This window comes from Oncorhynchus mykiss, chromosome 27 (assembly GCF_013265735.2).
Source record: "Oncorhynchus mykiss isolate Arlee chromosome 27, USDA_OmykA_1.1, whole genome shotgun sequence".
NCBI classification, from domain to species: Eukaryota; Metazoa; Chordata; class Actinopteri; order Salmoniformes; family Salmonidae; genus Oncorhynchus; species Oncorhynchus mykiss.
In genome coordinates this window covers 25,699,513-25,713,180 of record NC_048591.1, presented here as the reverse complement: position 1 = coordinate 25,713,180, position 13,668 = coordinate 25,699,513, and the positions used below count along the sequence as shown (strand labels likewise).

Here is a 13,668-nt window from a genome sequence, read left to right as displayed (position 1 = left end):
GTTGCTCAGCAGTGGACTAGAGGGAACAGAACAGTGTATCTCAGTGGTAGACTAGATGGAACAGAACAGTGTAGCTCAGCAGTGGACTAGAGGGAACAGAACAGTGTAGCTCAGCGGTGGAATAGAACAGTGTAGCTCAGCGGTGGACTAGAGGGAACAGAACAGTGTAGCTCAGCGGTGGACTAGAGGGAATAGAACAGTGTAGCTCAGCGGTGGACTAGAGAGAACAGAACAGTGTAGCACAGTGGTGGACTAGAGGGAATAGAACAGTGTAGCTCAGCAGTGGACTAGAGGGAACAGAACAGTGTAGCTCAGCGGTGGACTAGAGAGAATAGAACAGTGTAGCTCAGCGGTGGACTAGAGGGAACAGAACAGTGTAGCTCAGCGGTGGACTAGAGGGAATAGAACAGTGTAGCTCAGCGGTGGAATAGAACAGTGTAGCTCAGCGGTGGACTAGAGGGAACAGAACAGTGTAGCTCAGCGGTGGACTAGAGGGAATAGAACAGTGTAGCTCAGCGGTGGACTAGAGGGAACAGAACAGTGTAGCTCAGCGGTGGACTAGAGGGAATAGAACAGTGTAGCTCAGTGGTGGACTAGAGGGAATAGAAGAGTGTAGCTTAGCGGTGGACTAGAGGGAACAGAACAGTGTAGCTCAGCAGTGGACTAGAGGGAATAGAACAGTGTAGCTTAGCGGTGGACTAGAGGGAACAGAACAGTGTAGCTCAGCGGTTGACTAGAGAGAATAGAACAGTGTAGCTCAGCGGGGGACTAGAGGGAACAGAACAGTGTAGCTCAGCAGTGGACTAGAGGGAACAGAACAGTGTTGCTCAGCAGTGGACTAGAGGGAACAGAACAGTGTATCTCAGTGGTAGACTAGAGGGAACAGAACAGTGTAGCTCAGCGGTGGACTAGAGGGAATAGAACAGTGTAGCTCAGCGGTGGACTAGAGAGAACAGAACAGTGTAGCACAGTGGTGGACTAGAGGGAATAGAACAGTAGCTCAGCGGTGGACTAGAGAGAACAGAACAGTGTAGCACAGTGGTGGACTAGAGGGAATAGAACAGTGTAGCTCAGCGGTGGACTAGAGGGAATAGAACAGTGTAGCTCAGCGGTGGAATAGAACAGTGTAGCTCAGCGGTGGACTAGAGGGAATAGAACAGTGTAGCTCAGCGGTGGACTAGAGGGAACAGAACAGTGTAGCTCAGCGGTGGACTAGAGGGAATAGAACAGTGTAGCTCAGCGGTGGACTAGAGGGAACAGAACAGTGTAGCTCAGCGGTGGACTAGAGGGAATAGAACAGTGTAGCTCAGTGGTGGACTAGAGGGAATAGAAGAGTGTAGCTTAGCGGTGGACTAGAGGGAACAGAACAGTGTAGCTCAGCAGTGGACTAGAGGGAATAGAACAGTGTAGCTTAGCGGTGGACTAGAGGGAACAGAACAGTGTAGCTCAGCGGTTGACTAGAGAGAATAGAACAGTGTAGCTCAGCGGGGGACTAGAGGGAACAGAACAGTGTAGCTCAGCGGTGGACTAGAGGGAACAGAACAGTGTAGCTCAGCAGTGGACTAGAGGGAACAGAACAGTGTAGCTCAGCGGTGGAATAGAACAGTGTAGCTCAGCGGTGGACTAGAGGGAATAGAACAGTGTAGCTCAGCGGTGGACTAGAGGGAACAGAACAGTGTAGCTCAGCGGTGGACTAGAGGGAATAGAACAGTGTAGCTCAGTGGTGGACTAGAGGGAATAGAAGAGTGTAGCTTAGCGGTGGACTAGAGGGAACAGAACAGTGTAGCTCAGCGGTTGACTAGAGAGAATAGAACAGTGTAGCTCAGCGGGGGACTAGAGGGAACAGAACAGTGTAGCTCAGCGGTGGACTAGAGGGAACAGAACAGTGTAGCTCAGCAGTGGACTAGAGGGAACAGAACAGTGTTGCCCAGCAGTGAACTAGAGGGAACAGAACAGTGTATCTCAGTGGTAGACTAGAGGGAACAGAACAGTGTAGCTCAGCAGTGGACTAGAGGGAACAGAACAGTGTAGCTCAGCGGTGGAATAGAACAGTGTAGCTCAGCGGTGGACTACAGGGAACAGAACAGTGTAGCTCAGCGGTGGACTAGAGGGAATAGAACTGTGTAGCTCAGCGGTGGAATAGAACAGTGTAGCTCAGCGGTGGACTAGAGGGAACAGAACAGTGTAGCTCAGCGGTGGACTAGAGGGAATAGAACAGTGTAGCTCAGCGGTGGAATAGAACAGTGTAGCTCAGCGGTGGACTAGAGGGAACAGAACAGTGTAGCTCAGCGGTGGACTAGAGGGAACAGAACAGTGTAGCTCAGCGGTGGACTAGAGGGAATAGAACAGTGTAGCTCAGCGGTGGACTAGAGGGAACAGAACAGTGTAGCTCAGCGGTGGACTAGAGGGAATTGAACAGTGTAGCTCAGCGGTGGAATAGAACAGTGTAGCTCAGCGGGGGACTAGAGGGAATAGAACAGTGTAGCTCAGCGGTGGACTAGAGGGAATAGAACAGTGTAGCTCAGCGGTGGACTAGAGGGAATAGAACAGTAGCTCAGCGGTGGACTAGAGGGAACAGAACAGTGTAGCTCAGCGGTGGACTAGAGGGAATAGAACAGTGTAGCTCAGCGGTGGAATAGAACAGTGTAGCTCAGCGGTGGACTAGAGGGAATAGAACAGTGTAGCTCAGCGGTGGACTAGAGGGAACAGAACAGTGTAGCTCAGCGGTGGACTAGAGGGAATAGAACAGTGTAGCTCAGCGGTGGACTAGAGGGAACAGAACAGTGTAGCTCAGCGGTGGACTAGAGGGAATAGAACAGTGTAGCTCAGTGGTGGACTAGAGGGAATAGAAGAGTGTAGCTTAGCGGTGGACTAGAGGGAACAGAACAGTGTAGCTCAGCAGTGGACTAGAGGGAATAGAACAGTGTAGCTTAGCGGTGGACTAGAGGGAACAGAACAGTGTAGCTCAGCGGTTGACTAGAGAGAATAGAACAGTGTAGCTCAGCGGGGGACTAGAGGGAACAGAACAGTGTAGCTCAGCGGTGGACTAGAGGGAACAGAACAGTGTAGCTCAGCAGTGGACTAGAGGGAACAGAACAGTGTAGCTCAGCGGTGGAATAGAACAGTGTAGCTCAGCGGTGGACTAGAGGGAATAGAACAGTGTAGCTCAGCGGTGGACTAGAGGGAACAGAACAGTGTAGCTCAGCGGTGGACTAGAGGGAATAGAACAGTGTAGCTCAGTGGTGGACTAGAGGGAATAGAAGAGTGTAGCTTAGCGGTGGACTAGAGGGAACAGAACAGTGTAGCTCAGCGGTTGACTAGAGAGAATAGAACAGTGTAGCTCAGCGGGGGACTAGAGGGAACAGAACAGTGTAGCTCAGCGGTGGACTAGAGGGAACAGAACAGTGTAGCTCAGCAGTGGACTAGAGGGAACAGAACAGTGTTGCCCAGCAGTGAACTAGAGGGAACAGAACAGTGTATCTCAGTGGTAGACTAGAGGGAACAGAACAGTGTAGCTCAGCAGTGGACTAGAGGGAACAGAACAGTGTAGCTCAGCGGTGGAATAGAACAGTGTAGCTCAGCGGTGGACTACAGGGAACAGAACAGTGTAGCTCAGCGGTGGACTAGAGGGAATAGAACTGTGTAGCTCAGCGGTGGAATAGAACAGTGTAGCTCAGCGGTGGACTAGAGGGAACAGAACAGTGTAGCTCAGCGGTGGACTAGAGGGAATAGAACAGTGTAGCTCAGCGGTGGAATAGAACAGTGTAGCTCAGCGGTGGACTAGAGGGAACAGAACAGTGTAGCTCAGCGGTGGACTAGAGGGAACAGAACAGTGTAGCTCAGCGGTGGACTAGAGGGAATAGAACAGTGTAGCTCAGCGGTGGACTAGAGGGAACAGAACAGTGTAGCTCAGCGGTGGACTAGAGGGAATTGAACAGTGTAGCTCAGCGGTGGAATAGAACAGTGTAGCTCAGCGGGGGACTAGAGGGAATAGAACAGTGTAGCTCAGCGGTGGACTAGAGGGAATAGAACAGTGTAGCTCAGCGGTGGACTAGAGGGAATAGAACAGTAGCTCAGCGGTGGACTAGAGGGAACAGAACAGTGTAGCTCAGCGGTGGACTAGAGGGAATAGAACAGTGTAGCTCAGCGGTGGAATAGAACAGTGTAGCTCAGCGGTGGACTAGAGGGAACAGAACAGTGTAGCTCAGCGGTGGACTGGAGGGGTGTGTTAAACATTTATTTGTCTCTTCCTCTCCCCCTACCTAGATACACCCTTTTCCTGTGAGCCAGGATATCACTGTTATTGCAGCCTGTTCTAGTGTACTGTATGTGGTGGTGACTTCACAGTCCACATGTAAAGGATATGTACCTCATTTCACAGACACTAATATAGGCTTAGGTGGGTCTGACTCACCATGTCTGGAACCAACAGGACCCTGAACAGCTCCTACCCCCAAACCATAAGACAGCTAAATAGTTCATTAAATAGTTAACCAAATAGTTACCTAGACTACCTGCATTTTTACCTTTTTAACTAACTTTTTTGACTCATCATACGCTGCTGCTACTGTTTACTATCTGTCACTTTATTCCCAGTTGTACAGTATGAACATATCTGCCTCAATTACCTCACACCCCTGCACATCCACTCAGTACTGGTACCCTGTGTACATAGCCAAGTTATCCTTACTCATTATGACTCTCACGAACACCTACAGTACATGTGGGTTGCTTTGCTCTAGTACGTCCACAGGCCTCACAAAACTCATCTGAAGGTCCCCCGGTGCCAGTTGAAAAAATGTATGGAAGTCTATATGGAGACTGTTTAGTTGCAAGAATCAGGGGTTATATCTCTCAGATATAGGACGCACACTTCAGAACAAACGTCCTTTAGATTTTTAGTTTGGGACTGTCTGTTGTGAATCTGTTGTTCAATGCATTTGTATGGGCTTTTTTTTATACTTCAAGGGGTATTCCAATTCAAAATCAAATAGCCACATGATCCTTGGTATGACCAATTCCATATAGCTTAGTAGAACCCCCCCCCCCCCCCAGACATGGCTTAGACTGTTATGGGTTTTTGAAATATATTCAGAGGTTTTTAGGGACAATAAGTTCACATTTTAGCTGTCTGCAAAAAAACTGTCTTCCAGCGACCTGATCGGAAAGAATGAACAAGCCTCATAAACACCAAACACAGAATGCTAATCTACACATTAAAACACTGAACAGTGACCTAGACTGCTCCCAAACCCACACAAATACAAATCCCCTCTAAAACATTTCCTCCCCACCACCACATGTTCCCTCCTTGATTGAGTCAAAGTTGTGAAAACAAAAACAACTCATCTCCCTTTCTGTCTCCTCCTCTCTGTTTGCATTGTGGCTGAACCACCTGTCCTTTAAATACACCCCTCCACAAAAATGACCTTAGTCGTTCTATCTCCCTGAGCCCCCCACCCTATCCTGCTTTATCTCCTCCTGTGGATAGTGAGGTTAGCCACGGCGTGCCTTTTGTCTTGCTAATTCCCTTCCATTCTGAGGTGGCACTCACTTTCCCCCATGTGCAGGTAGGTCATGAATAGCACAGACTGGGGTAGTGCTGCCTGGTATTATTCCCCTGTACAAAAGATTCACCTGTTAATAACTCTGCCTGGTGCTGCCAGGACCTGGGTGTCGGGGCAGCTGCTGCCTCTGTGGTAGCAGACAGAGAGGGGCGTGCCGCAGCTCTATTGTTTTGGCTAAATGAGAACACTCTTTCTGTCCTCTCTCTCATTCTCTCTCTCACTCTCTCTCAACATATACCTGGCTCTCTTCAATACAGGAAACATAGTCCCCTATAAAAAAACAACTCTGAAATAGAAAACAGTTGCCCATATTTAACGTTAGCAGTAAGGTTTTGGAAGATAATGCTGTCCTACCTTCTTTGGCAGCCAGGCTTGGAGACTGATCCATGTGAGATGGAGTGTTGTAGGATAATGATGAGCTACCTGCAACATGCCAGATAGGCACAACATCAGAGGTGTATGATTTTAAAGTTCACAGTTATCTGTGCATAGGGCATGATTAATAAAAAATACTGGCTAATAGGTTATACAGTATAGTATACTAATTCAAGTATTAATTTTAATGATTCATTATTCATTATGCACTGAGTGTACACGACATTAGGAACACATGCTCTTTCCATGACATAGACTGACCAGGTGAAAGTTATGATCCCTTATTGATGTCACCTGTTAAATCCACTTCAATCAATGTATGAAGGGGAGGGGACAGGTTAAAGGATGATTTTTAAGCCTTGAGACATTTTAGACATGGATTGTGTATGTGTGCCATTCAGAGGGTGAATCGGCAAGACAAAATATTTAAGTGCCTTAGAACAGGGTATGGTAGTAGGTTCCAGGCGCACCGGTTGGAGAGTGTCAAGAACGTCAATGCCGCTGGGTTTTTCATGCTCATCAGTTTCCAAAAAGGGTATATCAAGAATGGTCCACCACCCAATGATATCAAGCTAACTTTACACATGCGGGAAGCATTGGATTCAACTCAATATTAGGAATGTGTTCCTAATGTTTTGTACACTCAGTGTACAACGGTTAGCTGTGAGTAGTAACACTGGACAATACCCAGAGGGTGGCAGTAAGAAGATCATTGATTTCTGTAAGTAGATCTCAATTTCCTTTCATTTGAGATGCCTCTTAAAATTATACTTAAAAATTGCCCATGGTACATTGTAAACAATTAATCCATTCTACCCAATAAAGAATCGACCCAGCAATATTTTAATATGTAATCCTTTAAACTCGGAACGCTGTGCTGAGTCAACAATTTCACCACAAACCCCCTGACTATTAAAGTCCAGAAACCAAGACTACAGTATGTATAATAGCATGATTGCTTTTCATTTCACCTTATAGAGCAGAACTGTGCTCCGCATTCCTCTGCTGACACAAGCAGCACCAAAACGCTCTCTTAATTTTAGCTGCCCCTAGGCATAAATCAGAGAGGAAAAACAGACCAAAAATGCACTGGGAAAACACCAGTGCTACTACTGCTATAGAGAGTGTAAGATTGAATACAAAGACTACTACTATGGGGAGTTGCTAGTTAGAAAGGAACTCTAGGAGATTTTCTGAATGGGCAGGAGGAGATGGAGAGATGAATAATAGTATAGGCTACAACTTGGGAAGCTTTGGAGTGGCGTGCCTTGACTCATTTTGGAGGGTGTAGGGGAATGAGAGGGCCCACAGCAAGGCAGATCTGGGGGCTGTTTTTAGGGGGGCTGGTGGAGGGAGGCGGGGGAGGGGGACTCTACACACAAATTCTAACCCCAAACCCCATTCTCGCTCCACCCCAGCCGACCCCACCCCAAGGCTCTGGTCCTGATTTGGACCTGTGGCCGCTGAACAGGGGAAGCATTGTGTGAGATAGGGTCCCTACACAGCAATCAAACGCAGCTCCCCATACAAACATTATTCCACACTCTCAGTGTAAGCGCATAGGGCAGGCACGGCACCGACTCTTCCTCAGGGAGAGTAAGAGAAGTAGAGAGAGAGAGGGAGAGGGAGAGGGAGAGAATGAGAGAGAGAGAGAAAGGGGGGTAGGGTAAACCCCTCCCCTACTGCGTTCCACATGGGGGCCGCCCCAGAGAAAACAGATCCAAAAGAGAACACTGGGACCCCGATTATAAGGAAGAGAGAGAGAGAGAGAGAGAGAGAGAGAGAGAGAGAGAGAGAGGAAAAAAAATATGGGGAACGCCAACACTGACACTTTAGGCGAGGGAGGCTTGGCTACACCGCCTATTTATTTGGACGCGCTCTTCACCCTTGAAAAACAAACACTTCCCAGTAATCTGACTGCACATTGGGATGACTGGCTAATGTTCAGCCTCCTCCAACCAAGCAACATCTGCCCAGAGTCTGTTCCTCTATTACAAAATAACTTCAATAGCATTGTTTAATTTTCTTTCTTTTCAATGAATGATGACTCTTTAAAATGCCCCCTGCCCTTAATATAATATTGACAGACATCCCTGTGAGATGGTTAGACGTCATTGGCCTTTGCTGAGTCCTGGCTTGTTGTTGATCCTACCAAGCTAAAATCTATACTACCCCCTCAAACATGTAAATACCCTTTTCTCCATCAACAAACTGAGGGGCACCCACATGGGCGGTGAGACTAGTGCCCCTTAAAAGGAGGGCTAGGAGACCCCATTCACTAGACTACATTAGCCCATTTCCCTGTCCAATCCAAACCAACCAGGGGTGCTGTATAATGGTACCTAACAGCTAACAACAGAGGCAGGCAGACAGGCCTCTGAGCCCCTACACTGGAGTGCTAATCTGCCAATAGAAATAACTAATGCAGGGAGACCTCCATAAAAACCTAAAGAGAGAGAAAGAGAGAGAGAGAGAGAGAGAGACTGGCTGCAAAGGAGAGCACTCCAGACCACCTTTTCCTCTTCAGCCCAGATGTTTATGGTCTGCATAAACTATTGAGGGCTTGAGAATTTCCCCACTCTGCACCAGCAGCAGCAGTAGGATCAGGAGCAGAGGCAGCCCGGGAGGCTGGAGGCTGGATCAGGAGCAGAGGCAACCCAGGAGGCTGGAGGCTGGATCAGGAGCAGAGGCAGCCTGGGAGGCTGGATCAGGAGCAGAGGCAGCCCGGGAGGCTGGAGGCTGGATCAGGAGCAGATGCAGCCCGGGAGGCTGGAGGCTGGATCAGGAGCAGAGGCAGCCTGGGAGGCTGGAGGCTGTATCAGGAGCAGAGGCAGCCTGGGAGGCTGGAGGCTGGATCAGGAGCAGAGGCAGCCCGGGAGGCTGGAGGCTGGATCAGGAGCAGAGGCAGCCCGGGATTGCTGGAGGCTGGATCAGGAGCAGAGGCAGCCTGGGAGGCTGGAGGCTGTATCATGAGCAGATGCAGCCTGGGAGGCTGGAGGCTGTATCATGAGCAGAGGCAGCCTGGGAGGCTGGAGGCTGGATCAGGAGCAGAGGCAGCCTGGGAGGCTGGATCAGGAGCAGAGGCAGCCGGGGAGGCTGTATCATGAGCAGATGCAGCCCGGGAGGCTGGAGGCTGGATCAGGAGCAGAGACAGCCTGGGAGGCTGGGAGCCCAGACGTATCACTTTCTCCACTCCCTCCTGTCAATCCATCCAGCCACACAGAGCAGACCAGACCAGAGCAGGGACAGCTGGGAAAGAAAGCAATGCAGCTATTCTCCTATGGCACTCAATCAAAGCCACTTCAGGCCATTTCCACGCACTTCAATAAAAACTCCCACTCTTTCGTTCTCTCTTTTTCTCTCTCTCCCCCTTTCTCCTGTCTCTGTGGCTGAGGATACAGTCTCTCCTTGATGGAGGTTTCACTGTTCTGTGCTTGGTTTGTTCCAGCACACATGGTATCAAACCGACCTACATGGGTGCAATAAAGCAAACAGTCCTCAGTCCCTCCCTGACAGACTAATTTGAACAAATTCTCAAATTGCGCCCCAAATTGAAAGCACATTGCAGAAAAGGCGGCCATCGCGTATAAAAATCTGGATAAGTGACCAACTATGGGGCCAAAATAATGCACAGGCAACCACCCTTATTACTGTTCACAGCTGGAGACAGAGATTCAGATATGTGCAGAATGTCTTGCTGGCATGTGCATTTATTATATTACTCCCTGTGTATGACTAAGAGTAATCAGACAGGTGTGTGATGTTACTGTTAGCTTATAGCCGCAGGGAGGGGAAATGTCCATGCCCTTCTCTGGCCTACAGTGAACAAGCTTAATGACACTGAAGAATGTTAATCAGAGTTTCAATAAACCGACCCCAAAGTAACACACATGGTGTACACAGATGTGAATGAAATGATTCCAGCTCGTCGAGGACGGACCGTCGTCGGGTTGGGAAGAGAGTGGAGGGGGGAGGATGGGAGAGGGTGAGGCATCAGACTGCCTGTAATCACTAAAAACTTCCAGGGCCTGCCTCTCCCTCTCCTTTTCCCTCTCCTTCTATATGTGTGTCTGAGTCTGAACTGAGAGCTCGGCTCTGCTCCAGCTCTCCTCGTGAGTGAAGCCAGTGGTCTGCATTCTGGATGGGCTAGCTCCTTGTCTGTGATTGTGTTTGTTTGTGCTGCGGGGGGGGGGGAAGAGATCGGCTTCAGTTTCCAGGATAAACCCTGGAAGCTCTCTACCCTCATCTGACATCATGCCTTTACTAACACAGTTCCTCCCACCTCAACACGAGCCCCCCTCCCAATATATGTCCTATTGGTGCTCATTTCTCAAGGCCTGCCACTGGTCAGCCAGGCACGGGACGAGGAGAGAGCATTTGTCTCATGGCTTGGGAAGGGGTCCAAAGCAATTTCAATGGCCGAGCGGAGGATTCCGAAACATCTCTTCTGTTTCCAAAACACACAACAACTAAATCAAAAGAATTGTGGTGGGGGGAGAAGACGCAGTGCAGCACGCCTAAGCCAGGCTAAGTCCCGCAGCAACCGTTCCTAATGAAAACTGCTCTGCAGAGAGGGCCCGGTGGTGGTCAGTCAGACACACAGAGCCTCCAATCCATGCTGCATTGTAACACAATGGGGCTGTTATACTCACGGCAGTCATCCCCATTCCCTGGACCCAGACGCCACACACAGCATAGATAAAACTGTTGACACCCACCGAATAAAGTTCCCATTACATCACAGCAAGACCCATCACAATTTTTAAGAGAAATGTTAAACCATTAGTTAACCATTTGGGTCTCCACCCAAATGGTGGAGTTTTGCAGCTGCAGCTGCTATTCTTGCAGTACAGTGCAAACAGCAGAGGATAACCGTCATACATACAGTAGAGGGTGAGATATATTTACTGGTTTACTGAAATAACTGATTTTATGGATGGCATCCAATATTATGGCTTAGTCTGTTTTTTGATGGCCATCCACCAACTCCATACAACGCAGTGGATGTCTATAAAACCTGAACTATACAGCACAGCACAGAATGGTACACAGTCCCGATGCTCTGTACACTATTCCAGATGCTGCCTGTCCTCCTGATATCTTGCGTATAGATGGCATTTGCATTATGGTGCAGAGAAACCTTGTTTCTTTACAGCCGTGTCTCGCTGCCAAAACATGCGAGGCTGTAATGTACAAAAGGCCTTCCAATTAATCAGTAAAGCTGCCTCCATTGTATATTACAGATACACTTCCTGTGCTCTGCTGAACACAGACCTCACTCGCTCACGTGATTCCTGAGGCAATGCACATGGGCTTCATCTTACTGTGGCATATGTGGAATAAGGCACTCCTAAATGGAGGGAGTACGGGTTACAGTCCAGAGATGATGGTTATCTACAGGGAAAAAACTCTTAAGTCCTCATGGCTGCAATGGCTATATGTGCCAAGGCCTGCAGGGCGACCATTTTGAAGAAATGGGGTCCAGGTTTCCAGTAAGGCTGTATCATTGTCTGGCGAATGTAAAACGATGACTATGATGACAAAACACAGTGAGTCATGTTATTCCCCTTGGTTTGGCATTCTTACCCTCAGTTGACATCCAAAAACAGGGGCAATGGGCTGAGAAACAGACTGAAATGTCTGTGCTATTTATTAAGCCTCCTCTACTCTTTATGAAAAACCAATCCAGGCAAAATAACAATGTAAAACATTACAAACGGGTAAACCGCGTTTTCTGGCATTCTCACATACCCGGGTGAACGAGACTTGATGTACAGTATGTCAATGTGAGACTGCAGTACAAACTGTCTAATGGAAGAGACAGAGAACTTCTGTTTTGGTCAATTTATCACTGTTTGTTACGACATTGAGAACAAAGATCACTATGAAACTACAGTTCTACACCTCTATGATCCATCAGACAGATACTGAACAAAATTATAAACACAACATGCAACAATTATATGAACTGAGTTACAGTTCATATAAGAAAATCAGTTAATTTAATCTATGGATTTCATATGACTGGGAATGCAGGTATGCATCTGTTGGTCAAAGGTAGGGGGTGTGGATCAGAAAACCAGTCAGTATCTGGTGTGACCAACATCTGCCTTATGCAGAACGACATGTCTCCTTCGCATAGAGTTGATCAGGCTTTTGATTGTGGCCTGTGGAATGTTGTCCAACTCCTAATCAATGGCTGTATGAAGTTGCGGGATATTGGCGGGAACTGGAACACGCTGTTGTGCATGTCAATCCAGAGCATCCCAAATATGTTCAATGGGTGACATATCTGGTGAGTATGCAGGCCATGGAATAACTGGGACATTTCCAGCTTTCAGAAATTGTATACAGATTCTTGCGACATGGGGCCATCCATTATCATGGTGAAACATGAGTTGATGGCAGAGGATGAATGGCACAACAATGGTCCTCAAGATCTCATCACAGTATCTCTGTGCAGTCAAATTGCTATTGATAAAATGTATTGTCCATAGCTTATGCCTGCCCATAACATAATCCCACCGCCATCATCAGGCACTCTGTTCACAAAGTTGACATCAGCAAACTGCTCGCGCACACAACGCCATAGGCTGGTTGAACGTCCTGCCAAATTCTCTAAAACGACATTGGAGGCAGCTTATGGTAGAGAAATTAAAATTAAATTCTCTGGCATCAGATCTGGTGGACATTCCTGCAGTCAGCACGCCAATTGCACGCTCCCTCAAAATTTAAGACATTTATGGCATTGTGTTGTGTGACAAAACTGCACATTTTAGAGTGGCCTTTTATTGTCCCCAGCACAAGGTGCACCTGTGTAATGATCATGCTGTTTAATCATCTTCTTGATATGCCACACCTGTCAGGTGGATGGATTATCTTGGCAAAGAAGAAGTGCTCACTAACAGGGATGTAAACAAATTTGAGCACAACATTTTGGCGAAATAAGGTTTTTGTGCATATGGAACATTTCTGTGATCTTTTATTTTAGCTGGGACAAACACTTTACATTAATATTTTTGTTCAGAATAGGTCAATTAAAATGGCTGCCAGAACTTACTTTCCCTGAGATAATTGAGATGAGAGAGCAGGACTTCAGCGTTGTACATGGTGGTGAGTCGGAGGAAGTCGTCCTTGCTCATCTTACACAGTTCCTTGCCGTCTGTGTTTTGGAGCATGGCCGTGTCCATCTCCAGCAGGCCGTACTCCTTGATGGCCCACTCCAGCCACTGGCGGACATGATCCTGAGACCACAACGATGGATCTGGAGGAAGACAAGGGGACAGAGGTAATGTACTGTAAACATCACTGGACAATCTACCATTTTCACAGTGATTGAGAATGCAATTCAAGTTTTAGTGTCATAATTATTTCCAAATTATGGCTAATGTATTCATCCGTTATTGTCACTTGTTTATTCATCTAGTTATTCATTCATCCATCTTTCAATTAATTTATGTGACCCATCCTTTCCCAGATTGTGTAGCCTATGTAATCATGCACCTGCATATATTCTACAGTATATCTGATGTACAATAAGTCTCTTCCAAGACTGACAGAGAGAGAATGTTTCCCAAAGCATCTATCCCTCATAAATAACACTCTGTAATATGTGAATCAATTAGCTAATGTAAAGAGCTCTTTGACTGGACAGACCTCGGTTGCCTCTATGTGTTGAGTCATGCTCCCATGAGTAAGCTAAAACATGACTAACAAAAGCATCAAA

General features: G+C 47.6%; 1 protein-coding gene across 9 annotated transcripts in view; it reads right to left on the bottom strand.

Moving 5' to 3' along the window:
- Positions 1–13,668, bottom strand: part of LOC110507857 (Friend leukemia integration 1 transcription factor) — a 38,912-nt gene that overhangs the window by 13,272 nt on the left and 11,972 nt on the right. For 8 of the 9 annotated variants that reach the window (XM_021588229.2, XM_021588228.2, XM_021588230.2 and 5 more), the window contains 2 exons: positions 13,003–13,206; positions 5,922–5,990 (listed from right to left, as the gene is read on the bottom strand). In XM_021588229.2, the coding sequence (XP_021443904.1) occupies positions 5,922–5,990; positions 13,003–13,206 (273 nt within the window). The remainder of the gene's footprint in view (positions 1–5,921; positions 5,991–13,002; positions 13,207–13,668) is intronic. The other variant, XM_036965052.1, reaches the window with a different exon arrangement.